This window comes from Molothrus aeneus, chromosome 3 (genome assembly GCF_037042795.1).
Source record: "Molothrus aeneus isolate 106 chromosome 3, BPBGC_Maene_1.0, whole genome shotgun sequence".
Classification (NCBI taxonomy): domain Eukaryota; kingdom Metazoa; phylum Chordata; class Aves; order Passeriformes; family Icteridae; genus Molothrus; species Molothrus aeneus.
Genome location: NC_089648.1, coordinates 77,157,027 through 77,184,225, shown reverse-complemented (window position 1 = coordinate 77,184,225; position 27,199 = coordinate 77,157,027). Strand labels below are relative to the sequence as shown.

Sequence of the window (27,199 nt, the reverse complement as noted above, 5' to 3'; positions counted from 1 at the left end):
AATTTTATCACTTTCACTTTTCTGGTTCCCTCACCCATCCTGCTCAGGATGGGGAATTGTTGTGAGCGAGTGGCTGTGCAGTGCTTTGTTGCTGCCTGGGGTTAAACCATGACAGCATCTTGTACACTGAATACTTAGAAAATCAGAAAAAAAAGAATTTAAAAAACCAGATTTTTTTAAAGTTAGTGCCTAGTTTTAGTCTTAATCTTTTTGTGGTTTCATTCCCCAGTTGTCAGGTGGGGAAACCGTGATTGCTTTTCAGGGACAATGTAGTGATGACTACCATAAATAGTTCTTCCTTCAGAGCACAGTTTGTGTCCTGACCCATGTATTGCAACAGAAGCAGAGAAGAAAGCAAAGCCTCAGTACACACGAAGTAGAGGGACTTTTGAAAAAAAAACAGAGGTGAACATTAGTTAATTAGAACAGCAATGCATGGAAGAAAACTGCCTTAATTGTAGCATTTCCTAAATTTCTGATTTTTTTTTTACTCTAGTGCTTTCATGGTATTCTCTAAATGGTCTTGTTTATCACTGTAAATCACAGTTACATTTGGAGCCATTTTACAGCATCTCATACATCTTTTTTGTTGTTTATGAAGGGACACAGCTGAAAGAGTCTCTATTGTAGCAGATGCTGCTGCTGTGCAGTGACTGTCTCAGGCTCTGAGCTCAGTTCTGTTCTCATCACCATCAATAGGAGGGAGTTTCGGCATTGCCTGCGCCGCAACTGTTACTTTTGTTGATGTCCAGGTGCTGTAGTACAGCCTAGCAAAGAACTTGTGTGTGAGTCTTATGCTCTATCCTGTGTGCACAAGGACTTTGATGAAACTAGTGTCTTGGAATCTGCAAGAGGGGCTGGAAAAATAGTGAAAACAATAGACACTGGAAGTGTTTAAAACGTATGCTGTTCAGGAAGGTATCTGCTTAAATTCACCCATATTTTGAGAGCCATTGAAAGACTTTCTTATCTTTTAAACATGTCTAAATATGCATCTTAGTCATTTCTGGGGGACTAAATATATTGAACAGGACATGTATTAATAATGTGGAAGCAGCAGACTAAATGCTAAATAAATGTAGGAGCAGGGGAAATAAAGCAAAGCACTTCAACCATCAACATAAGTGTAATTTTTAATAAAACTGCAGATACTGTTTGAAAAGGCTGTTTGAAACAAGAACAGTAAAGGTGAATTAGGAAACAGTGTTCAACCTTAATGCATAACTAATGTCTGAAAGCATTATAATAACCTTTTAATGGGAGAAATTGCTGTAAGATGAGAAAATAGACTTTGCCTTTAGTGTGGTACAAAATTAGATATGCTCAAAGCTATTCACTTGCCCTGCCTTAAAAGCCTGTGGAAATACACAAAAAAAGTATTTCTGGTGTTGAGGGCACAATAAATGTTAGGAGGAGATGTTATTCTGGAAGTAATGGTTTTCTCCTCAGAAATAATTGGAGTCATTTGAGCTTCAGAGTCTCAAAGTTTGACAGTGGTTTTGAATTGAACTGATTTTAATGAACTTTTGAAAGTTGCTACAATTTTCTGACTTAAGAGGTCCATTTTGTGTTTCAATAGCTCTCTACAAACGTGCTGTGAATAAATTAGGTGGGAAATTCTGATTCTGTGCTAAATTTTTAATTTGTGAAACAGGAGAATACCCCACTGCGGGATTCTCTATCTCTTAAATATCTCCAAAATACAAAGAAGAGATTAAAATCCAATTTGTTCCACCTTTTGCCTTTCAGGTCCAAACCATGAATTACGTTGGACAGTTAGCAGGGCAAGTCTTTGTGACTGTGAAGGAGCTCTATAAGGGTCTAAACCCAGCCACACTGTCAGGATGTATAGATATAATTGTTGTACGTCAGCCAGATGGAAATCTGCAGTGTTCCCCTTTCCACGTTCGCTTCGGGAAAATGGGAGTTCTACGTTCCAGAGAGAAAGTGGTAAGAAAATGTGACAATTTTTATATGTCCTGTCTGTGAGTTAACTGTAATAGCATGGAAGTTACTGAAGTTCTTTGGTCTCCTAGTTGAGGTTTTCTTGAGACACCCTTTATAAAGAGTCTGAATTAAGACAAGCTTCAGTTAAAATGGTTGTTACTGATTCTTGCAGTTCAGAGCATAATTTGTAAGACATTGACTATAATAAAAACTAGAACTAGCCATGAAATTTGTAATATTTGTGTTTAATAAAGCAAAATTTCAAATGTGCTAATTTGAAACTATACTAGATTTCATTAGTGACTCACTAAAACCCCTTTCTTTGTTCAATGACATGTTCAATGATAGTTCTGAAAAGGGAGATATTAGTGAAGTAGTATTTTCAGATAATAGAACCTTGAGGTTAATTGAAGCTAGAAAAAACCAGTGAGGATCTTGAAATAAATGTAACTAGGCTGAGTGACCTGGTAGTGTATCAGATGTGAAGTTACCAGTGTGACAGATTATTTTAGAAAGTAATTTTTCACTCAATAGAGTCTAGGTTCTAATGTAGCTAGAATTTTCAGCAGAAAGATCCTAAAGTCAGCATGGATGTTGTTCAATTCTTTCTTAGATCAGAAAGAAATTCCAATATTTAGAATCAGTAAACGTTGAAAGATATTACTGTGCCAGTGATGTACTGTGTCCTGAAATAGACTTGTAGACTTGTGCAAGTCTCCAAAAAATTTACAGTGAAAATGGAGTTAGTGGCAAGAATGGTTATAGTCAAAGAGAGAGATCTTCATGAGAAGAAATGGAGATAGGGCTGTACAGTGGTATGATAAATGTGTGGAAGGAATTTTACATTCAGGAATTGAATGTAGAATTATTTTTCTCATTTGTGCTTCTCATCGTGTAAAGAGAAGTCTCTTTAATGAATTTGAAAGACAACATATTAAGACAACATATTAACATAATAATTTGCATTTGGAAATACTTCTAGCACAATTAAAAAATAGGCTATGAATTAAAGGGGCAAATAGATTTGTGTGGCAAGTGAAGCATTCAGAATTGCATTTAAAAAGATTCAGAACTTTATGTAGACTATAAACCTTTCTGAGCAGAGGAGCAAGATATCAATGAGCTGAGCAAGTTAGAATAACATTTTTGTAATTGATTGCTTTGTGAATGGGTAATGAAAGAAAAAGAGTAGGTCAATATTTCCTGTTTATTGTAATGTTTCCTACACTTCCCTGAGAAGCATTTGCCCAGTGCCAGCAGCAGGACTATCTTTCTTTCATATAGGAATATATTTATTTCCTTCCAGGTTGACATAGAAATTAACGGAGAGGCTGTAGATTTGCACATGAAACTGGGAGACAATGGGGAGGCCTTTTTTGTGCAGGAAACAGATAATGATCAGGTAAGAGTCAAAATTACTTTTAATTTATTAAAAATCTGACGCTGGCTCTTCAGAGTCACTTTTGAGTTTAGGAATCTTGTTGGAAAATATGCTTTTATCCATTTTATAGTTTTGAAAGTTTCTGGACAATTTTCTGCTATGGAAATTTAATTCTGTGGTGTTACTTTAGGGTTTTTTTTAATTGCTGAGATTTGAAAAAGCTGAAGATAATCATATAAGTGAAAAGTAAATAATTTGCATGCCAGTGTGTGAACAGAAAAATGCAACTACAGAGTTCATGTGCTTCACAGTTGTGTGCTAGAGATTAATGTTCAGAGACCTGTTTATTGCAGAAATATTTAATTTGAACATATGCACCAGACTGCCAGTAAAAGTGCACATGCTCTGTAAACATCTGTGCCCACATTAATTCTGGTGCTCCTCATAAACATGATCTCACAACTATTATTCATGTGGGGCTGTATTTAAATGAGGATGTCTGCTGTTGAACTGTGGTTAAATACTGGTCCAAATAAATTATGGTCACGGTAACTTTGTAATGTAATATAAAAAAATGTAATATAAAAAATGTAATGTAATATAAAAAACCTTTGCAGGCATTTCTCTTCATATTTCCCCAATAATTTTTTCCCTGTCCAGAGTAGGATGAGTGTTCAAATTTCTGTGCTTAGTATGATATTACCAGTTTCAGTGAGAGTTTGTGAATGTGCATCTCTATACCTTTTTTTTTTTTAATTTTTATGTGGTAACAGTTATTTGGTGACTGAAAACTGCTGGAAATATTTCCATGTATGTCTAGAGATGTATATATGATTGAATAGTAGGGTGTTTGTGTGACCTAATTATAAACCATTGACCTATCTGACTACTCAGTCTGTCATCTGTGTTGTGAAGGGGAATTTTATTTTACAGAACGTTCAGGTTCTAAACTAAGATTTTGTTTTTGCTCTGTGTCTTACATGAGATGGACAGAAATGTATGCCGTAACCTGGCCATATTAGATGCCCAGATGATGCTGTATTAAGAATATTGTCCCTGGTTTGTCTAAGGAGATGCAGCTATGGAAAAATTTCCATATGCCATAGGAGAGTAATGAGCGTCCAATGTCAAATCCTTGTTATTTTTCTGAGGAGTAACTAACTAAAATTTTGGTAATTTGCGTAGGTTGCTGGTTGTATGACTGGTGAAAGAGCTAACATGTTTTATGATTTGAATTTTTTCTTTTTCAGGAGGTGATTCCTTATCATCTCTCCACATCTCCCATTCTGTCTGAGGGAACTGCCTTAATGGAATCCCAGCTGAAGAGGAATTCCGTAGACAGGATACGAAACCTGGACACCAATGCATCCTCACAAGTCCCACCCCCAGCCCATGGATCCCAGCCTTTGACTGAAACATCTCCAGTCTCTAGCTCTGTGAAAAAAAGGAGGAAGAAGAGGAGGAAGTCAACTCATAAAATAGACAGCTTAAAAAGAGAAGACACACATGGAGACACGTCAGAAGATGAAGACATGTTTCCCATAGAGATTAGCTCAGAGGAAGAAAAAGAGCCATTGGACAATTCAAGGTATCATAGTGGAATTGAGATACGTAATGAAAACCTGGGTTAATATTCCAGTCCATGCCTTCTAGCAGTAATTTCTAAGTCAGAACATATGGCTGATGAAGGTGTTACTTGAAAAATAAAGCTTTAGGCTAGAAAGCTATTGGGAATGTTAGTAATTAAAGTAATGAAAATGACATTAAAAACATAAGAATTCTCTGTGGTGTTGTGAACTAGATGGTTTGAATCAGGTAGCATTTCTTTATTTCCTTTTAGTTCAGATTATGTTAATTTTTCTCTGCTATAGGGTTTGTTAGCTGAGGTATATGAAAATTCAGTAAGCAAATGTTTTTTAAATGTCACTTCTTTCCCCCTATTTAGGATCCCTGTTCCAGATGTATTTGTTGATGATGTATCTGACCTAAAGGCTCCTGCAGTTTCTGTGCTTTCTCAGTCTGCACCTTATGCTCATTCAGATGGAGAATGGTCACCTCTTCAAAGGTACTTTTTCAGATAGTACAGTTCTAGATAGTACCCTTCTTTTAATTTTTCCATTAGTGTCTTCTATGCGAGTACTATATGAAGTCTCACTAAAGATTTGGATATCAAACATGGTCAGTGACCATTATTAGATGAATACTTTTATATTTTCAATAAGATAGTCTACCAAAACATCAGGTTGGCTTTGTCCGTGATACAGCAAATGCATAGATAAAAATGCAGGTCCGTAAATTCTGAAGAATGTTTTTATCTGCTAATGTCACTGTTTGCATATAAATACTGTAGAGAGGAATTGTTTTATGCCATCTGAATGTTTGCCTGATGCACACACCCTGTAAGGGCTTTAGTGAATGTAGGTTTATAAGTCTTCAGTATTTCAAGTGTAATCCTTTTAAAAATTTCCCAGGATAGGAGTTAAATATATTTTTTTAAATGATTATGAGCTTTTCATGTTGCTTTTCACATAGATTTGATATATTTACTGTGTGAAAAGAACACATACAGTAATTTGCTTACTTTTTCCTGTATGTGTATTTATGTGCATGTGAATACCTTTCATGTCAAAGCAGAGCAGTTTGGACCTCCCTTTTTGTGTCTGTCACAAAGGGACAAGTTTTTGCTCAATGCATTGCACTATAGTTCCAGTTAGGTCTGTGTGTGTGTGCCCCATGCACATGTGCTCCACATCCCCCATGCAGACTGCTGGAGTGCAGCAATATTCACAAGACCTTGTCCTAACAAGTCTTACCTCAATATCCTGCCTCTGTGGTTGAGGGGCAGAGGAAGGGAGTGTGAGGAGATTATTTCAGGGCAATGGCTAAATGGAACTGTTTTGAATTGCATTCTGGAAGAAATGTTGTTCAGTGCCTGTAAAGCTTAATGTGATTGGCTTCACCAGGCTGCTGATAGCATTTGTCAATACCCTGCCCTTTCGATGGCTTTTGGAACTGTGTATTCTGTTTGTTTCTTGATTGCAGTATCCTGGGTTTTGAAAACTCTCAACGTAAAGTCAGCATTTGTGTAACTAATACACAAAGAGTTTATGTTAATTGGCCCTCGTGAATATAATGACACCCTGTCTTTCTTTCTCCCCACATGCTCTGCTGCCCAGTAAGGCTATAGATTGTAAAGGGCAAACCACTCTCCTCACTGTTCCAGCAGACGGAGGCCTATCTAACTCCTGTCCTCAACAATCTTCTCACTTTTCTCTTCCAGACAGGTAGAACAGTTGTCCTCCCTCTTTTCTGGACTGCTTTTTAATCCTTTTAACACTTTATTGCATTTTTACCACACTAAGACTATGTGAACTGCTGTTGTATTTATAGCTGTACTTATTGCTAACCCAGACATTTGAAAGTGACATTGGAAAGCACTTTCTCTGCTTGCTTCTTTGTGTGCATTGAGTAGCAGTAATGATGAACCATGTAGTACCTTGATGAACCATCCATTGAAAGAGAATGGCTGAAACAAAATTATGTCAGTGAAAGCCTGGGTTAAAAATTAAGTTTATTAAGATGATAAAACCCCCCAAAAGGAAGAACTTAGTGAATTCATTCCTCTGAAGACTGACATTTCCACATATCTTTTTACAATCAGTGTATATTTTGATGACATTTTTATCCCATGGTTTTCCTGAGTTGTTTGCTTGTGCATAGATTGCTGAAAGCAAAACAAAAACCTCAGAGAATACGTGAGCAATAAAAAATGCAAACCTTGTAATGGGAGGAGCCCCGTGCCAAAACAAAACTCTCTCTAGGCCTTTGCAGTAGTGTAGGATTTCTCTTTTCCACAGAGCTAAAAGTGGATACAGAGACTTTCTGTGTTGTCTTAAATTCAAGAAGTCTCAAGATTCTGCAGTCAAGCTCTTTCACTCCATTAAGTCAGTGGAGAGAGGTCACAGTAACGTTAAAAATTTAAAGTAGTAGAATATGACCTCTGCAATTATCCATTAATGCTGGAAAGCTTTGAGTAATACATCAGCCTACATTACTCATTGCTTATATCAACATAGTTGCCATACTAGATGCCTAAAGCTGTATCAAAATTGATAATCTTGAGGTTTTCCCAGCTTCTAGGTCAGCCTTCTTTAACCTGACCATGTTGCAGCACCAAGTCAAAGTGAGATCTTGGGATGTTCAAAACTGTTCTCCTTAGCATGCTCTCATGGCAAGGAAGGGCAGGAGCACAGGTTAGGATGGAGCAGTGCTGTGCTCTAGGTGGCTTCATGAACTTTGTTCTGGAATTCAACTGTCTTACAGACTAGACAGACATTTAAAGTGCTGTAGCAACTTGTCTGATTGAGGTTCTGTGTTTGCAGCTGTTGAAATAAGAAATGCTTGGTGGGTCTTTCAGCAGTTTTTTTTCCCCTTTGTGAAGTAAGGAATGCTATTATGGCCACCTAAGAGGTGCTTCACAGGCTCTCAGTCATTGCTGTGACGTGTGCATGATGTAGGCCTCTTTCCTTCTGATCATCTTTTATCACAGTTACCTTTTGTCACACAAGACTGGGCTTTTTCTCAGTCATATTGCTGCTTTTTCAGGTATCTCTTCGCTTCCAGTGCAAAACACTGCAAAGATCACTGTAGTCTGTTACTGCAGAACTGCCAACTACAGGCCACGTTCCTTGTTCTTTGTCATTAGATTAGATTAAGTGCAATCATAGCCGTTAAAGAATATATAGGACTGTGATACAAATATTCAGCATCTGTGGGATGTGAATCAGAGATGCTGATCTAAATACCTGAAGTTTCCCTTCCTTCTTGTATACTGTTGACAGGATGGGTGGCTCTGGTTTGATCTGCAATATCTCAGCAATCTGTGCAAGGCAAGGCAATTTCAGCTGGGCTGAGTCAGTGCATAACTTAAGGACACAGGAATTGCAAGACACAGTTCAGCCCAAGGCAAGCCCAGACCATTGGGCAGCAGTTGCAGCAAGAACCTTCACAGAGCAGAGCTCTGCTGCTTTAACAGACCCACATGTGTGAGTGCTTTAAGTACCCAAATGCATTTCTGTACTTTCATTGTGTCTCTGAGAATAGAAATCACAGTGCTGAGTAACAGCTCGGGCTCTTTCCACTCAGCTGTGTGTATAAGGGAACTGTATTTTCAGGGAAAATTATGGAGAAGACCATGTTTCCTTCCACCTCAAATCTGTTTTCTTACTGCAAAGTGCAGAGGTTCTACCCAAGCTGAAGCAATAGCTCTGTTCTCTCAGGGTGTCTGAATAAGTGAGCTTGGGCTGAGCAAAGACAGATTGGAGTTTTTTCTAGAGAAATAATATGTATCTTGGAGGTTAAAATGTCTGTAGTGCACAGGTTAAGAAAGATATGAAGTGACAAGGCTTCCTTAAATCTAGATATTTTAGGCTTAAAGCAGCAGTAGGAGCATTATTACCTACTGAGATTTTCTGAAGTGCTCAGGCTACTGATTTCCCAGGTTTCAATGGCCTCCAAATATGGAACATACTGCAAATCCTACAAAATTTTCAGTGGAAGATTTAGAAGTTGCTTAAAAACCCACTAGGCAATTTTTTAATCCTTTGAGCTTGAAAATACTTCTAAAATTACACTGTATTGATTCCTTCGTCTGTCAAATTATAGGTTATATCCTGAGGACGGATAAAGAATCGAAATTTTTAGGCCCTAAAAAGATGGCTTATAAATTTTATAATTTAATTAGGTAACATAAATATCTCTAGCTAAAACTGTCCTAGTGTCTGTTCATATTCAAAGTGTATTTTACTGCATAGTTGAAAACAGTGAATACTGTAGATAATTAAGTTGCTGTTATTTCAGATGTGAATGTGAAGTAATTATTTTGGTGTGAACAGTGAATTCCCTACCAGCTGGTTCTACAGAACATTGAAAAAGGGAGACTTCATAACACCTCTTTTCACTCGGGCATGTAGGGACAGGACAAGGAGCAATGGCTTTGAGCTGAAAGCTTGGACTTTTGGCAAGAAATTCTTCACTGTGAAGGTGCTGAGGCGCTGGAACAAGTTGCCATGAAAATTTGTGGATACCCCATCCCTGGAAGTGTTCAAGGCCAGGCTGGATGGGGCTTTGAGCAACCTGGTTTCATGGCAAGGTGATTGGACTAGATATAATGAAGACATTACGAACCATTCTGTGATTTTACCTTTACATAAATTCCTCATGTTTGATTTATTCTTTATCTTTTTCTGAATATACTGAATATCCACACGAGTTTGGCTCTTTCATAGAACTGTAGAATCACAGAATGATTTAGGTTGGAAGGGATCTTAAAGATTATCTCGTTCCAACCCTCCTGCTATGGGCAGGGATATCTTCCACTAGGCCAGGTTGTTCAGAGCCCCATTCAGTCTGGTCTTCAGGGATGGGAAGTTCATACCTTCTCTGGACAACCTGTGCCAGTTCCTCACCACCCTCTCAGCTTTTTGTCCGCAAACACCCTCAAGTAATTCTTCCCAGGGCTGCTCTCAGTCCATTCTCTGCCCAGCCTGTGTTGGGATTGCCTCATCTCAGGCATAGCACCATGCACTTGGCCTTGTTGAACTTCATGGAGTTAGGCACTTCATGAGATGGAAGTCTTTTGTTTTTAAGAATGAAAGTAACTCAGTTTGCACCTTTGATTTAGGAATGTTGTGGATTCTTTTGTTGCTTTTAGTTTTTTTAATCAGGATTGGATGAGTATACTGAGACAGGTTACGGCTCAGTTAAAAATGCAAGCTTGTTCAGGAGGTTCTGGGGGAGATTCTATGACCTGTGTTATGCAGAAAGGCAGAGAAGATAATCTGAATTTTTCCTTCTGTTCTTGAAATCAATGATTCATTATTTATTAATGACTGACTTGACATCACATTCTTGACTTCACCACATTAAGAATATGCTATAAGCTGATAATTCACTAATTAATTTATATATATTTATTATCAAGTAATTATCAAAACAAAGAGTTGAACATGTTTCAACTGAAAGGGCTCAAATTCTTTGTGTAGCTCTCCTGCTTTTTTCCTTATAAACATCCATCCAATCAATGGTTGAGCTGAACAAGTTAGAAAGGAGTCAACTGGATTTCTTAGATTAAAGTATTACTTAGTCAGGATAAGGTGTCTTGTTGACGTGAGTAATTTCTGCACTTTGCATACATTATTCATCTGCTGCTGGTACCATCCCTATTCTTTTTACCATGCAGAAGACCAAAAACCTCCTGAAATCAGGTCCAGTGTTCTTGTTTTATCTCTTTCAGCCTCTTAAATACTACTTCTCTGACAGCACTTACTGAAAAGGGGATGAGACCTCTGAATGCCAGTGTAAGAGGATCCTGAACTTTTCAACTATTTTTCTATGCTTTCATACCATCAGTTGGTTCTTGATTATTTCAGTCTTCAATTCCTTGTATTGGTGGACATTAGTTTGGAAAGCACTCAGTGCTTTGTGGTTACTTTTGCTTTTGTAACATTTTTTGTTTGTTTTTCTTTAGCCCATCAGACTCACGTCCTCCTACTCCTCAGAGTGACTCAGAATTAGTCAGTAAACCTACAGACAGAAGTGGACTGAAGGATAATCCCCACATGCACTGGGCATGGGGAGAGCTACCCCAGGCTGCAAAGGTATCCAACATAAGTTCTTTAATTCCTGCTAGCATCTCTTGTGCTTTAATAGGGCATGTGTGCTAAATCTGCTGCAGACTGATGAAGAGGAAATGGATCCTGGTTTTACCTAAAATTACAGTGTTTTATGTAAAATAATTTAATCCTTCTCCATAGGAGGTATAGGAAAGTACCTTATGGCATGGATATTCTCAATACTGATGATATACAGTAGAAAATGAAGAAGTAACTGAGACCCAGTCTTGTAAATGTTAGTAGCTTAAAAAACAGAAAAAATCAAACCCAGTGTCATTTGGTAAATCACTCAAATTCATAAATTACCTTAAATGGAAATTAGGTGCCTGGTGTTAGCAGTCAGATTCACAGAAATGAAAATGGTCCACTCCAGTACAAAAGTATCCAGAGGCACCTGCAGTTCTGTATCTGTGGATGTGCAGACATGCTGTTCTCTTGGCTGATAGGACTGGCTTGGTGCCTGTCTCCTCCTGGAGCCATTTGTCCCAGTTAGGTGAGGGATCTGTAGCCAGCAGCCTTATTTCCAGTGCTGCACAGAAACTGTGGGCAGCTGCCCACACTGCAGGCTGGTCAGGTGCTGGCTGGCTCCTTGTGACAGCTCCTGAGGAGTGACAGCATTCACGTTAGAGTATGCATGTGCACCAGGGTATGAGAGGTAGAGGTCAGGTTTCAGCAGAGTGCTGCAACTATGGGGGCTGGGATAGTGCAGAGTTTGGCACCTCCTGCTGAAGGCTGGCTTCTCTGCAGAAAGACCTGCAGGAGAGATGGGCTTACATACAGTATTAAGATGAAAAATTGCTGCTTTGCAGGCCAGGGAAGTGGGCATCCTGTTCAGAAAGAATTCAATGTTCTGGTGATGGTACCAGAATTATAATGGCACTATTGTAATTTGTTGTAATTAATTGTCTGTTGGTAATTAATGAAAAAAGGAGAGGTGGGAATCCAGAATTCTTAATTTCTTTAAAGGAGCTCTGGCCTCTTCTTTTAATATGTCAGTGATGAGCTGTCTCATCACCTCTGCACTGGTCTCTTCCCTGTGTACATTACAATAAATTTGGGGGCTATTTTCTATTGTATTGCACTAAGTAGTTTATTTAGTTGTTTTGCACTGGGTTCTTATGTTTTTCTGATGTATTATTGCACTGATAAGTATGTTTGAATCCTCATGGGATTCTCCTCTGATATCACATGGTGTTTCCCCTCCCCTAAAAAAGCCCTGGTGGAAATGGTTTGTCCCAGATTTATTCCTCCCCTCACCCCCTCTTCACTTGTATCCCATTGGCTGTGGCCCCCTTCCTCCTCCCCCCTTCCCCTGAGCTTAAAATCCCCTGGGAGGAGATCCCTGCTCTCTTTTCACCTGGGAAGTCACCTGGACCACCTGGTATCTCCTATCTAGGAAATAAAATAGGACTTTGTTCCCAAGAGGAAAAGAGCACTTTCATCTTCTGCTTTTGTCCTGTGTAGGATTGTAAGGGCTAAGGTCCATAGCAAGCTGGATTGGACCTGAACAGCCCACCAGGATCAATCTTAGGATTTTCTGCTCAAAGAGAACTGATATAAGTGCCTGGGTCCATGCAGGAATTCCAAATTGGCAGTTGCAGTCTAGAATGGAGGGTTTCCTGCTAGGAAATTTAGGTGTATCTTTCATATAGCAGTCACACACCCTGGTGTGTATTGCAAATCTTACTCCCAGAGGCTTTTCTCTCTGCAGTCCTTGTCTATGTCCCAAACTATTCTGATCTTGCCATACCTGAACTGGGAGTCATACTTTGGCTGCTGTTGAACTCCATGGAAGCGTTGTTTGTTTGCTATGACATGAAGGTTATAGCAGCTGTGCTGCTGCGGCTGTAGTTCAGCTCCTCTCTGTCCCTCTGTAAGGATGCTTCCTGTCCCACACTCAGAGAAGATGTGGAATTGTTCCTATAAAGTGATTTAAATTCTAAATCTGGGGATTAGACAGTGTCCTGGTGCCTGAGACCATCTTGATTGTGCAAGGACTCCAGTCTGCACCCCCTTCTTTTGTTTGTCAGGTTTGCCTTTTGAGGGAAAGCCAAGATCTTCACAGAAAGAGACGAAGGCAGGGTGAGAGGTGGGATTTGCGGGTAAATGGAAAATGAAGACTGTAGAGCACATTGCAGAACAAATTATTCCTGGCCTCGAGATGCAAATGAATTTTGCACAAACACAGCAGAGCGGTCTTTTGCATATTGCAGTCTCTGTCTCAGTGGTGGCTTTCTGCTGTAGTTGGTCATCCTGACAGTCTGATCTCATTGGATCGAACAGAACAGGTTAAACTCTGGCTGTTGTGTTTTTAAGGGCTTTTCTTTGTAGTGATCTGTTAATTTTTCCTCACAGGCCAGTTCTCTGCTCAAAGCAAAGGAACCCAGCATTGCAGATGTAAATCCTTCTGAAAGCACTCACTTTCGGGTCATCCAGAGTTCTCCTGTTGAGGAGTTTAACACAGTATCTCCTCTGCCTGCCCTTGGACAAGCAGATGCAGCAATTGCTGGTGAAAGTGAGCCCTTACCAGCTGAGACAAATAAGCCAGAGACAGATCTCCCAGGAGCAGCTGAACCCCCATTGCCTGCAAATGAAGAAATAAAGCAAGCTGCAGCTTGCTCAGCCCAACCAACTGGCAAGATGGATTCCCCTTCCAGAAAGAAAGGTAAAGGTGTTGATCCTGCACTTTTATATGCATGACTTTATCTTCAAATTTCCTGGTGATAAAGCATCTTATTGCCATATAAATTAATCCATGGCCTGAAGGCACTTTCAGATCAGAAAAGGAATAAGCCTTCAAAACCCGAGTTGTGCATCAAGCTGATCACATGAGATATGTATTAGAAGATTCTGAAGGTCTGAAGTTGTTGGCAGCTCTGTGCATATGAGCAAGACTACAAAACTTGCTCCATTTGACAGATTCTGGGATTTCACTTTTGTGTATTAGCAGACTGTAGATCTGCTGGTTCACCCAAGTGATGTGTGGCTGGTAAATGTGGAAACTCTGCTGTAGTGCAAAGTAGTAGTATGTCTTTTGCACAATTAGCAGATTTGCCATAAAATAAGGTGCTTTTGTTTTACATGCTTTTCAGTTCTATGTGGTACATATCCTGTCCTGAATATCTGAAATACAGCTTCATCTATCCTAATTTCTGGGCTCTATTTCCATGGTATTTTATAACAAGTGAACAAGTGTTACAGTCTTCACATGAAATTTATTTGCTTACAAATGTTCTGTTTTAGAGCACTGATTATAATTATTCCATAATTATGTAAGCTCTGTATAAGCCTAGTTTGTGCAGATGCTTTTTAATCAGTAAACATACAAATTTCTTGGCCTCTTCCCCATGCATTCCACTGTCTTTGAAAACAAAAAATGATGTGTTTCTCTGCTTACTATTCAGTGCTTGTATAGATTTTCTGATTGCTTTTGTGATGTTTAGTGTTGGAAATTGAGACAGTGAGAAGTTGTGGGTTTGAGAATGAATCCAAATTAGTTTTTGACCTTACAGTGGTTACTTATCTAGGTCTACTGGCAACAAGAGGACAGTGGTTGGTCCTAGTGACAGGCCTAGAAGGGGTGTGTTGTCTCCTACAGTGGTGCTTGTGCACACACAGCACATCAGCTGTATGTGCTTAAAAGTGAGTTGTCTCCATAACGAGCCAGTTATAGCATGTTAGTGACTATATTTTAGTCTGTTGTTTCCCTTTTTCAAGGAGAGGTGTAAGATTAGTTAATCAAAGATTAAATGTTCTGACTGCCATACTGTGATAATGGGACTATGTAAATACTTAGTAGGTTTTCCTTTTGCTGTTTTCCTCTGCTGACTTCTGATTCACAGTGGTTTTGTCTGGGATAGGGAGTCTTTGGCATGTCTCAAAACTAGTTCTCTGCCGTCCCATTTTGTTAATTCATAGTTTGAACAGTGTATATAAATTACTTGTTTTGAGATTTTTGGCAGTATCATTTTGCACAAATACAGTTCACAAACTGTTATAACTTTCTGGTTTCTTAGTTTTAAAATGAATAGCTGAACAGTAAGAACAGCTCTGTATTGTTACTCAGAAAATATGAATTAATAGGTTTATTTCTTCTGTCCCTTACAGACAAACGGAGCCGGCATCTTGGTGCTGATGGTGTCTATTTAGATGACCTCACTGACATGGATCCAGAAGTTGCTGCACTTTATTTCCCCAAAAAGTACAAATCTTTTTCTTATATTTTTACTTTTTAAAGAGCTCTTTTCATCTTCCATATTTAGATCAAACTCTTCATTGCCAGCCAGATAAGATGCCTTTTTCAGGGTTCAAGCAGAAATGAAGGCAGAAGGAAAGTAAAATTTTCTCGAGAGGAATATTAAAACTTTTGGAAGGTGCTGCATTTTAGCCTGAGAAAAGTGCTTGCAGATGGTTTTCTGTTTTGGTCAATTAAGCATCATATATTGATTGTGGATGGTTATGTAATATACACTGATGTTTGTGAGTGTTAACTCACATGTCCTAGGAGAGTAATTGGCCTTGGGATATATTTATCCCCTGTCCTGACTTATTACCATAAAGAACATATCTTACTGTTAACAGTATTAGCAGAAAATTATTGCTCTAATGTGGCTTTACTGTGGTTGATTCACCTATAAATATGAATGTGAGAAAATAATTTTTGGAAGATGAATGACAGAGTTATATATGAAAAAAACTGCACCCTGAACATACAACTTCCAACTTGTTCTGATCTTTATTGGAGCCTCTTGCAGCATTTATAGTTCTCTTTCAACGTATACTCTAGTCACTTGATGAAAGTCATTGAGCAACAACTAAAGCAGCTTGTGTAATTTATTTTTCTTTTTTTGCTTGCTTAAACTCAGCTGCTGTAATATTAGCATTTCAATAAAGCTGAGAAGGATTAGTTATATCGGGAAAATGTTGGATTGAAAATTTCTTTCTCAAATACATTCATATAATTCTGAAGTGGAAAGCAGAGTTTGATGAGCTTGAACTTCATAAGATTGATCTCATCAGATTTTAAGTAGGTATAATAATTTATTGTTTCTGAAAATTTTAATCCTAGTAGTTTACATGTGGAGTGTTTTATTTATATATACATGACACGTAAATACACAAACATACACATTATTTGTTTGTGTTTAACTATCAGTTTATATAGTTAGTATAAAAAAATAACAAACTTACATACTTGTTCTTGTTCCTGTGTGGGAATAGTTCTACTAGTATAAACTCTGCATATTATATAATTATTTTGTCTATTAAGATTATACAGTTTATTGTCTTATTTTCTTAGCTCTTATAAATAAGTGGGCTGAGTTAATTGCAGTTAATTATAAACATGCCTAGTTTAGACAAGTAAGTAGAAGCAATCTAATATTGGAGGGCACCCAAGACCTGTATTACTTTGTTTTGTTTTGCTGTAAAACTTAAACAAAGGTTTTTCTTTTTTTTTTCTTTTTTATTCCCGAAGCTTTACTTGTTAAATGGAGTGAATTTGGGAATGAACACATGAAGACTGAATTGCTGATTTTTCTGTTCCAGTGGGGATAATGCCCAAAGCAGGAGCACGGCCGACGTGGGGCCACGGCCGGCCAGCCACTCTCCGCAGTCTGTCGGGAGCTCGGGCGTTGACAGCGGGGCTGAGAGCATCTCGGATGGAATCCGGGATTTGCCCTCCATTGCCATTTCTCTCTGCGGAGGTCTTACTGAGAACAAAGAGATAACCAAAGGTACGGGATGACTGTGTGAATTGCAGACGTGTGCTGGCAGCTGGGTTTGAGCTTCCCAGCCTGAGGCTGCAGAGCCCTCCTGTGGCTGTGCTCAGCACTGGCTTGAGAAAATAAATACTGGCCATGTAATGATAAACTTCCTAGAACCTCTCATGATTTTTAACACATTTGAACAATCCACTATATATGAAAATTTTTGGAAGTATTTAATTGGTATTTTTACTTCATGATAGTGCTATGTTTTGTATCACAGTAGTCTTAATGATACTTTTGCCACTTAGTACAGCATATAGCTAGGAAATTCACAGCTCTTAGAGTCAGGAGTGAAAAAGATGGTCCATAAATGGGGACATAAGGAGACGGAGTTGAAAAGTTCAAACTAATTCCTACCCTACCTCCAGTTTCTTGTGTAACATTTAGATAAATCACAATACTTTGTGCCTTAAACTTCTAGTGGCATAATGTGAAAATAAATGTGTTAACACTTGCACTTTCTGCAGTAATGTAGTATCATAAAATCATATGAGCCTGATGCCACAAAGACTGCTGCTCACAAGCTACTTATTAAAATGTTTCAAATATCCTGTGATTTATTTGAGTCATACTGTCATCTGAATCACTTGTAAATGACATAATTTTTCTAAAAGGAGATTTTCCTCCCTCGCAGTTCAGTCCCTGAGCTTTCACTTTAGCTTGTATTTTGAAAGGAAAAACACCCAGAAACAAAGAAACCCTCATCTTCTAAGATTGAGAGTCTCTGAACAACTTCCATATTGCAGTTAAATCTCAGCACCCTTGTAATGAAGGTGTAACCAATGTGTGTAAGAGGTGCTGAGAGGTTTAGGTTGGCCCATCCCAGGCATCTATAAATGTATGCTTTACAAATGCAACTTCTTTCCCCCACAGAAGAGTTCTTAGAACATGCAGTAACATATCAGCAGTTTGTGGACAATCCTGCTATCATTGATGACCCTAACCTTGTGGTTAAGATTGGAAATAAGTAAGTATATTTCATATTACTGTTGTAACAAAGACACTTCTTTGTCACTTCAGTGCATTACATCAGTATAACTATAGCTGAAAACCAGGTTTTGAATGTTTGTAGCTTGGATTCATCTAGAAAGAGTCAACTCCCTAGTGAATTGAGGTTCTTCTAGTTACTTTTCCTCCTTTGAATTGAAAGTGAAGAGCAGTTTCAGATGACCTGTTACTGACACAATTTGAATTTCAAGAAGCTGTTATTAAATGCTAATAGTATTCACATTCAATTGACAGAGTAGAAATGAAATACGTTGTGAACTTGCTAAGGCTTGCCCTGAGCCAGTTTGAATTATTAATATTTACAGGGATACATCAGTCTGCTTCCAGTCACTGGGTACCAAGCAATTTTTTTGTACATACTGAATATTTTGCTAATATGCCTCTGTGGAGGCATTGCTTTTCAAGATTTGTCAAACTTCACCCAATGAGTATGAGGCTTCCATTTCTGCAAGGCTAAGACATTTTTTTGTATGTTTGTATTGCTGGCAGTGGGACAGTGCTGTGATCTAAGCCAGATGCAGCTTTTTGGGGTTTCTTTAACTTGAGAGTTCCTTGCACCTTGCAAACAGAGGAGAGATCATGGCTTTGTGCTGCTCCAAGAGAGCTTTGGCTACCCTTGGTCACAGCCATGGGTCATGCAAGGCTAATGTACCAGGTGATAGTTTTTATTGTGGTCAGCCTCATACCTGACTTCAGCTCTCTGTGGTCTGAGGTGAGTCACTCATTGCTTCCCTGACACTGTTCTCTGAATCTTTTGGTAGTATTTATCTGCCTGCTGAATTTATTGGGAAGAGAGGTGACCTTAGTGAGGACCTTAAATATCATATTCTCTTAATGTCTTGTGAACTTCATCTTCCCTAGACAATGGATACTCTAATTGTCTTACTGTCTGCAACAAGGGTTGGGCCATGTTCAGTGTGTAATAACAGGAGCTTTGCATCCTACAGACTACAGCCCCTAAGTTTTATGTGGCTCCTTGATGGAAAAACAGTGAAAAAAGCTTGCAGAAGTATGGCTTATGCTGTGATAAAGAGGAATATAATAAGGACTGTAGCTGGATGGATGCAGCCAGAGTGTTGTGGTCAACAGCTCTGTCCAGATGGAAGCTGATATCCCTTGAGGGCTCTGTCCTGGGGACTGATGCTCTTCAATATCTTTGTCAGTGACACAGACAGTGGGACCAAGTGCACCCTCAGCACATTTGCAGATGACACAAAGCTGAGTGGTGCAGTGGAATCAACAGAAGGAAGTGATACTATCCAGAGGGACCTGGACAAACTTGAGGAAAGGGCCCACAAGAAACTCATGAAATTCAAGAAGTTAAAATGCAAACCAGCTGCAGCTGGTTTGGAGCAATCCCAGATATGAGTACAGGCGGGGAAATAACTCAAGATAGTCTGTTAGTACAGACTAACTTGGGGGTTCTGGTGAATGAAAATCTGGACATGGGCCAAGAGTGTGTTTGCAGCCCAGAAAGGCAAACATGTCCTGGGCTGCATCCAAAGCAGCAGGGACAGGTCAAGGGAGGGGATTCTGCCCCTCTGCTCTGCTGAGACCTCACCTGCAGTGCTGCATCCAGCCCTGGGGTCTCCAGCACAGGACAGACAGGGACCTGTTGGAGTGAGTTCAGAGGAGGGACATTAAAGGTGATCAGAGGGCTGGAGTGCCTCTCCTGTGAGGACAGGCTGAGAGAGTTGGGGTTCAGCCTGGAAAAGAGAAGGCTCTGGGGAGACTTCATTGCAGCTTTTTAGTACTTAAAGGGGGCTTAGAAAAAATAGGGAGAGCAACCTTTTATATAGTAATAGTGATACGATACTGGGGAACAGTTTTAGATGAAAAATTCTTTATTACTGTAAGGATGGTGAGTTACTGAAACAGGTTGTCCAGGGAAGTGGTGGATGTCCCTGGAAGTGCTTAAGCCCAGATTGAATGGGGCCCTGAGCAGCCTGATTTAGTGGAAGGTGTCCCTGCCCAAGGCAGGTCAGTTGGAATTAGATGATCTTTAAGGTCCCTTCCAACCCAACCATTCTGTGATTCTATGATGACTTGAGTAATGTGTGACAAACACCCTTTCTGCTCAAGGCCTAGCTTCTCTTGCATACCCTGAAAAATGTGTGTGGTAAATACCTGTGAGCATTCTGTGAAATAAGATGGGTCTGTTATTACTAGTGCAGGTCAGAGTTTGATCTGTGCTTCATGGCTTTAACCTGCCAGGTGGTGAATACCAGGTAGATTGTGAATTGGGGCTTTTGGGGTTACAAAATGCTGTAATTCTCTCTTGCATGCTCAGGTACTACAACTGGACGACAGCTGGTCCCCTTCTGCTGGCAATGCAGGCATTCCAGAAACCTTTGCCAAAGGTGAGATTGAACATGAAGGCTGGTAAGAGGAGGAATTTTAAAAGGTACCACTGATTAAGGGAGGGACATGGGTTGTACAAGAGAATTTGCACATCAGTAAAATCTACCCACATATAACCATTCGTCTATCTTATGGCCTAAATAAGGACTAAGTTTGGTCTGTGAATAGTGTTTGTTTGCTAGGCTAAAGTTATTACAACTATTTTGAAGTAGGAAAACTTCTCTTTTATTTAATTAATATGAATTTTAAACATAATTTACATTGACCCATGTTAGTGTTTGCTGTAGCTGCAAACTTGGTGTTTGCTTTCTGTTTTATATCTATACCTCATATATTATTAAATAAATACAAATAAGCTCAGTGAATAAGGTTTAAATACTAGATGAGGAAGGCCTGCAGCTTGCTAGCTTTTTGTTTCTCATTTGGTTGTTCATAACCAAGGTAGGTAGTGCCAGATAGCTCTATGACTCTGTGTGTTGGCTTATATAAATGTGCTGAAGTAGTTCAATGCCACATGACCTTGTGCCACGTAGGTGCTCATGACAGAAATACTGTAAATGTATATAAAGAAGTAGTATCACCACTACCCCTATTTTGTGTCCTGGTTAGACATGGATTTAATAAATTTTTGAACCTAAACTTTCCTCCTGCCTTTTGCAGCACTTCACGTATCTTTGGGATATGTGTGAATTCAAATGCTATCTCTGTTGCTATCACTGTAGACTAAAAATTTCTCCAAAGCCCAGAATACTCTCTGCCAGTGTTTCTTTCTTAGTGCCATGTTACCTCTATATGCAGTCATGTACAGCTGCATGGTACCATCCCAGTATAAAATAAATTGAGCCTAAAAATCTCAAATATCTGGTAAACATTCTTGAATTTCAAAGATGTCACAGAGCCAGATGTTTTGTGTGTTACTGCAAATGTTCTGGTAATCATCAAAGGTGGGATTCATCCCATGGAACTCAAATGCCCACAGAAGGTACATAGTTATTGTACTCTATACTTGTTGGGTGCTCACACAGTGTGATTCAGATCTTGATAGGTGCCTCTTGGGTCTTCATTGGCAATAAAAATAATGTAACTACATTTTAAATTAAACACTTCAAAGCCTGAGCCAGATGTCTTGGGTTTTGCCTAGGATGTGTAAATGGAAAGAAGTGCTATAAAATATTTTTCCATAATGTTACAGCAGATGGCAATTCTTTCAACAGCTTTATACTTATGTCATTATTCATATAGGTTATCAGTTGAGAAAAATCTTCTATGTGTAATTCAATGTGCTTGGGTTTTTTTAATGGTTAATTTATATTCTGAATGCTGATAAGTTTCTTGAGAGTGCAGTTTTAATTTAGTGGAGAAGCCAATATTTATAGTTTGAACAATCTGTATTTTTGGAAAGGTTTGCTTGGTTTACTGTACCTCTGAAACTAAAATGACTCATTGATGTTACCAGTCATCCTACTGGTTTTCTTCATGACTTGTTACTTAGAGTTTTGATTTGCTGTAGTAATGAGGTTAAGGAATTGAAATACTAAGATACTTTAATAATAAACAGTTTATGAAGTATTTGAAAATTGATGTTTTTGCAAAAAAAATTTACTGATGTTCTGTAAAATACACTCATATGCACATCTAATTGTAAGCATGTGAATTTCCCCACTAAAAGTGTATAGGATATCTGCTTGAATTTCTTGACGTGTTTGAGAATCCCCTTAAATTGTTGCTGTTGTTCTCAATTGTGGCACTCCATTCTCCATAGCTCCACCTGCTCCCTGTTTTTTTTATTTTGTTTGAAAAACTCAACTTTATTTTTCTGTCATTTCTATTTTTCTAATATACTTTAGATAATATAGTGAAGAAAACCTATGGAAAAACTGAGAAAAGGGATCCATTGTGCCACACATTATCTGAACACAGTCCCCTCTTAATTGCTAAGAGTTCTTAGTTTTAAATTTTTTTAAAAAAATCATTAATCAACATCACAGCTTTCTTTTGGTGACCTTACTTGCAATGGAAGCTGTCATCTCAGAAATAGTGTCCAAGCTGTTCTAGGGTGTAAGAAACCCTGTGGCCACTTTTACCTTGATATTTTCCCATTCATCTGTTGCTTCTCTCTGAGTGAAAGAATTCAGCTCCCCTTGTTACAATGCATAAGGCTCCAGGCATTATGGATTGAAAGAACTTTTCTACTGGTGTCTAGTATGTAGAACCAATGTAAAGTAGAAAATGTTTATCAAAGAAACTATTCTAACATTTTCAGTCAAGTTCATAGCATGATAATTCATAAACTCATAACTCATAAACTCATAAAAGCTAGTAACTTCTTTACTCTTTGCTAAGCTGGTGATTGAATACAAACTTTGTAAATAACTTTCTTGCATGTCAGTTTGTTACTGTTTTGCATGATGCCTCCTTTAGGAAGTGATTTTTTTTTTAAATGTATAATTTGTACTAAATAACTTAGAAATAGCAGATTCTCCATTCTAGACATTATACTAACATCTCTTTATGCTTTTTTTCTTCTTTGATTTGATTTCTTTTTCATTTTCCTTTTAAAAATACCATAAGTATTCATGCTTAAGTTACTTCAGAGCAGCTCTGGATACCATTAGATTTTGCTTTAGTAGAATTTATGGTCCACAGACAGTATGTTTACTTTTATTCTATTTATTATCAGTTAAAACTGTGTGTTTGGCACTTTTCATTTATGTATGTCAGGTTGTCCTTTATTTTGGGCCTTTTTTATGTTACCATCCATTTATCACAGGCAACTGTGGAATCCATAATGAGGGACAAGATGCCAAAGAAAGGTGGAAGATGGTGGTTTTCATGGCGAGGGAGGAACAGCACTATTAAAGAGGTAAGCTTAAGAAGCAAGCAGAGTTTCCTTCTGTTTGCAGTGGGAGGGCTGGGATCTGCATACTCATCCCTCAGAACTTCACTTCAGAGGGTAACTTGGTACTCACTTTGACTGAGAGTGTGCACATTAAACATGGTCTGAGGTCTGGTTTGTTTTGACTTCAGAAAACTTTGGATCAGACCCTACCTGAAACATTTGCCTGAAGAGTTTTGATTTATTTTCATTACACAGACCTGAGGCAGTAGTATCGAATGCATTAAATCTCTGTTTGGAAACCTAGAATCAGAGTTGTGCCACTAATTTAAAGTTTTCACTCAGATTACCTACCTCTCAGCATCTTTCTTTTGATGGTCGAAGAGCAGACATATTTATGAGTAGAATGAGCTGTAAAACTCAGCAAAACCTAAGATGCCAAACGGACTATATATATTGGTTTGAAAATCTTTTTGAGTTTCTTTTCAGAGTATTAGAAGTTTGTGATAATAATCTTAGTCATGGATGAACATTGGAAAACTAAAAACTCCAAAGCTCTATGTGAAATATTGTTGGCTAATAAAACCTCTTCATTTTAATCTATACTACTGAAGCATTAGTACTTGAGGGGAGAAAATTACTTTTAATGCAATTTTATGTTTGTGCCTCTGTCAAGAACTTCTTTAACCTTGCATGAGATAACCATTGTACTGATCTGTGGGTGTGGGTTTCAGAGCATGAGATTTTAGTTTTATAGTCATTTGAAGTTTTCAGGATTTTCTCTGGAAGTATTTGATTATTTCTTGAGCTGTGGTGACTTTAAATAGAACTATGTAAAGCACTATTTAAAAATCTTGTGGAATAACTTTGGTAGTGTTCAGCATATACTCAAGATAAAAGCACTTTAGCAAGTTTTACTGGATTTAAGATTTAAATGATTCTCTGAAAGGTAATTTGTGGGGGGTTTTTCCTTCTCCCAAGTCGTACTTTGCTTTCTCAGGTGAAATCTAGCTATTTGAGGTGTATGAATTGTGTAGCTATGGAATTGATCCCAGAACTTCAACAGTACTAGATGTTAAACCTGATATTTCTCTACTTCTTCCCTGTAAAACTTAATCTTAATTATTGCTCTGAGTTTATAGTTGCAGTTTTTAGTTCTTTGTACTGCCTTTATTCTGTAAGGGTTTTATTTTGCCTACAAACAAAGGAGACAAACACACGCTTGATTTTTACCAAGTCTGTACAAGGCAGAATTTGATTTTCAACTATTTTTCTAAAAACATCTACTCTCTGCTTAACAGGAGATGCACAGCTACTAATACTTGTATTTTTACAGGAAACAAAGCCAGAGCAAGGCATGAGTGAGAGCGGACTTACAGATGAATCTTCACAGATGAGCAGGGCAAACAGGTACACCCAAAATCATCTGTACCTGAAACAAGCAAGAGTGATCATTTAAAAATGAAAGCAAGTTACCTCAGCTATTCAAACAAAGAAATACTGTGTCAGTGAAATACTTTAAATTTGTTACTCATTGAACCGCAGAAGTCCAAGTAGGAGACACCTACTGGCATTTCTGTGGTTTGGCTGGCAGCTCTGGGACTCTAATTCCAGCCCCTTGGAAACACACTCTAATTGGAGCAGTTCTCCAAAGCTGCATGTATTTCTCTAGAGTTTTTAAGGGAACATCATAGATGAGACCAAGCTGTTGTCAGATCCCAGTTGCTTAAATTTTTTTTTATTTATTTAGATTTATGGCCTGACAAATTAATTGGTTCCTGCATATTTTGGGAAGTTAAGGGACTTCCCAGAGTGTTTTTCACAGGCAATAGTCATGGTTTTCTGTTGCTTCTTTCCAGGACTGCAGAAGCCTCTTCCTTGTGCTCCTAACAATCACACTCTACAGCCGCAATCTCACCTTTGTGGGGTCCATGACATGAGTTTTAGCTTGCTTTAGAGGGATGAGTTAGCCAGGGACAGCTCTCCTACCTTGTCCCTTTTCTGTGCATATGCATCTTATTGTAAAGACATCTTGTTTATGCTGGCTGCCGTTACAGCTGAAATGGACCAGATTCAAATATTGCTTTATGCTCATTAAGTGAGGTTCAGGGGTCGCCCTTCTGAAACAAAAAGCTCTCATTCGTTCTGGTGGTCAGCAGTTGGAGTCCAGGCATATGTGCTGGAAGGAGGATTCCTCATTCTGTAGGAGATTAGCTGTTGTCTCTGTTGCCTCTCTGAGACTGAGAACCAGAGTTAATTGGAAAGGCTGATTTTCCTTTTAAGGATGACAAGGGGTATATAGGTCTGTTTCGTACATGGTTGTTTAAAAACAAAGTTTAAAGTGGGATCAAGAGTTCAAGCAGACTAGATTCTGAAATTGGTAGTCTTCTTAAACTTCATTTAAGTTTTACCGGGCCTTAGAAATCTCTCATTAAAAATTTATTGTTTGCAAGCAAAATATCACAAGTGGGATGTTGAGTAAAGCTTTTGAGATCACATGTCACAAAGGGTAAGATAGGCTTTTAAACATTGCTAGTCATGACATGCAGTACCTTGATATTGGGTCAAGACTACCAAACAAACCTCCAGGTGTGATTGCAGTGAAAGGCCAAATATTGATTGTTTTAAAGATCAGATCTGTAGGATCTGAAAGAGTTTTAACTTACGCCTACAGTGATAGGATTTTTTACTGTAGGAAAACATTCTTTCTGAGGAAGAATACCCTTAAGAAGTTTCTAAAAATGGTTGTAGGAGAACAAAAGTAATTATTCCAATGTGTATTTAAACAGAATACTGTGAGGGAGCTCAGGTTTTATGACTTTCCATCATTGTATTCTGAACAGGGTAATCCTGCAAATCCCGGAAATGAATAATCCTGTTATTTGAAGCTGCTCATTGAAAGAACATGAGGAGTTACTTTATTTAATAAAACTTCTATAACCTGCATTTTTTTAAAATTAATTTTTAGATTCTTTGGGGGAGGAGAGAAGAGGGAAAGAGAAATCCAGCATAGCAAGTGCCTCTTCTTTTGAGAACAGAGGATTTTTAAAGTTATAATATCTAATGGGTATTATTTTTTCATCATATGAGATTTTTGAGTTAATATAATACATTAATTTATATTCATTAAATTTAAATAATGAAAACTGTTATTGACTTGCCTGTAACAATCCAAGTTTGAATAAAGGGCAATGTGTGAATGAAAGTTTGGTACTTCATTGATATATTAAAACCCATGATATGAATGACCTCCTGTGAGACAGTATTGGTAGCAGAGAATCAATGACTTCTTTGGTGACTCACTGTTAATGCATTTTTAATGGCTACTGAGATGCATTTACGGGCATGATAACATCATTTTCTGTGTGTGCAATGTTCCAGAATAAAAGATGAATCTTCTTCAAGCGATGAAGACCCAAGAGCTGCGAAACAAAACCTCGGGTCATTGCAAGCCAACTCCAGTCATCTCTCATTATTGTCTGGAATCAGTTACAAAAAATCACTTCGACTCACTTCTGACCAACTTGTGAGTTAATTTTACATCCTTGTCCTGAAATGGCATTTCTAATACAACAGAAATCTTTACTGTTTTTCAGGCTTCAAAGCTTAATTAGCTCTTACGTCTTGCCTTTAATTCTCTCTCATTATATTTTTCAAAAAAGCCTTTTCCCTTCTCTTTTCTGTATTAAACATGAATGTTATTCCTTGCAGCAAGTGCTGAGGTTTGGAGGTGGGATGTCATTTAGAAAAATATCAAATTCCAAATTGTGTATTTGTCACCTGAGTAAGTGTATTGGAACCACATCCTTCCTTGTAGTATGTGAAATGTGTATATGTTAACAGGCCTCTCTTCTTTCTCCTTCCTCTCTTTTCCTTTTTCCTCATTTATAGGCAGATAGTCATATTTTGCATAAATAGTTTTCTGTTAGTAACTTCTGAAAAAGCTGCTTTTGAATTTATAATGAGGCCAGGCTATTGATTTCTTTGGAGCTTATTAATTTCTTTGAAGCCGATTCTTTTCCTCTGTGACAGAGGTGTTTTGGCTAATGATGACAAAACTGTTGCAGTTTTGTGTTCTGTACATTTCAATTTGATCTGGAAAAATGGGCTACTATAGGGAAATACTTCTTGTCATCTTAGGTACAGATAATTAATTTTCTGAAGGAAACCCACATGAGGCATACAGCATTTAACAGCCCATCACTCACTGCCTGGATAATTTGTA

At 38.2% G+C, this 27,199-nt stretch overlaps 1 protein-coding gene across 1 annotated transcript in view; it reads left to right on the top strand.

The window, feature by feature from the left end:
- The window catches only part of LPIN1 (lipin 1), a 49,143-nt gene that overhangs the window by 7,974 nt on the left and 13,970 nt on the right, over positions 1–27,199 (top strand). Inside the window, exons 2-15 of the mRNA XM_066547203.1 lie at positions 1,750–1,950; positions 3,254–3,349; positions 4,579–4,916; positions 5,274–5,393; positions 6,505–6,612; positions 10,857–10,986; positions 13,357–13,666; positions 15,109–15,202; positions 16,549–16,736; positions 17,643–17,736; positions 20,068–20,137; positions 22,909–23,001; positions 24,311–24,384; positions 26,356–26,500. Coding sequence (XP_066403300.1) covers positions 1,759–1,950; positions 3,254–3,349; positions 4,579–4,916; positions 5,274–5,393; positions 6,505–6,612; positions 10,857–10,986; positions 13,357–13,666; positions 15,109–15,202; positions 16,549–16,736; positions 17,643–17,736; positions 20,068–20,137; positions 22,909–23,001; positions 24,311–24,384; positions 26,356–26,500 — 2,052 coding nt within the window. The 5' untranslated portion in view covers positions 1,750–1,758. The remainder of the gene's footprint in view (positions 1–1,749; positions 1,951–3,253; positions 3,350–4,578; positions 4,917–5,273; positions 5,394–6,504; positions 6,613–10,856; positions 10,987–13,356; positions 13,667–15,108; positions 15,203–16,548; positions 16,737–17,642; positions 17,737–20,067; positions 20,138–22,908; positions 23,002–24,310; positions 24,385–26,355; positions 26,501–27,199) is intronic.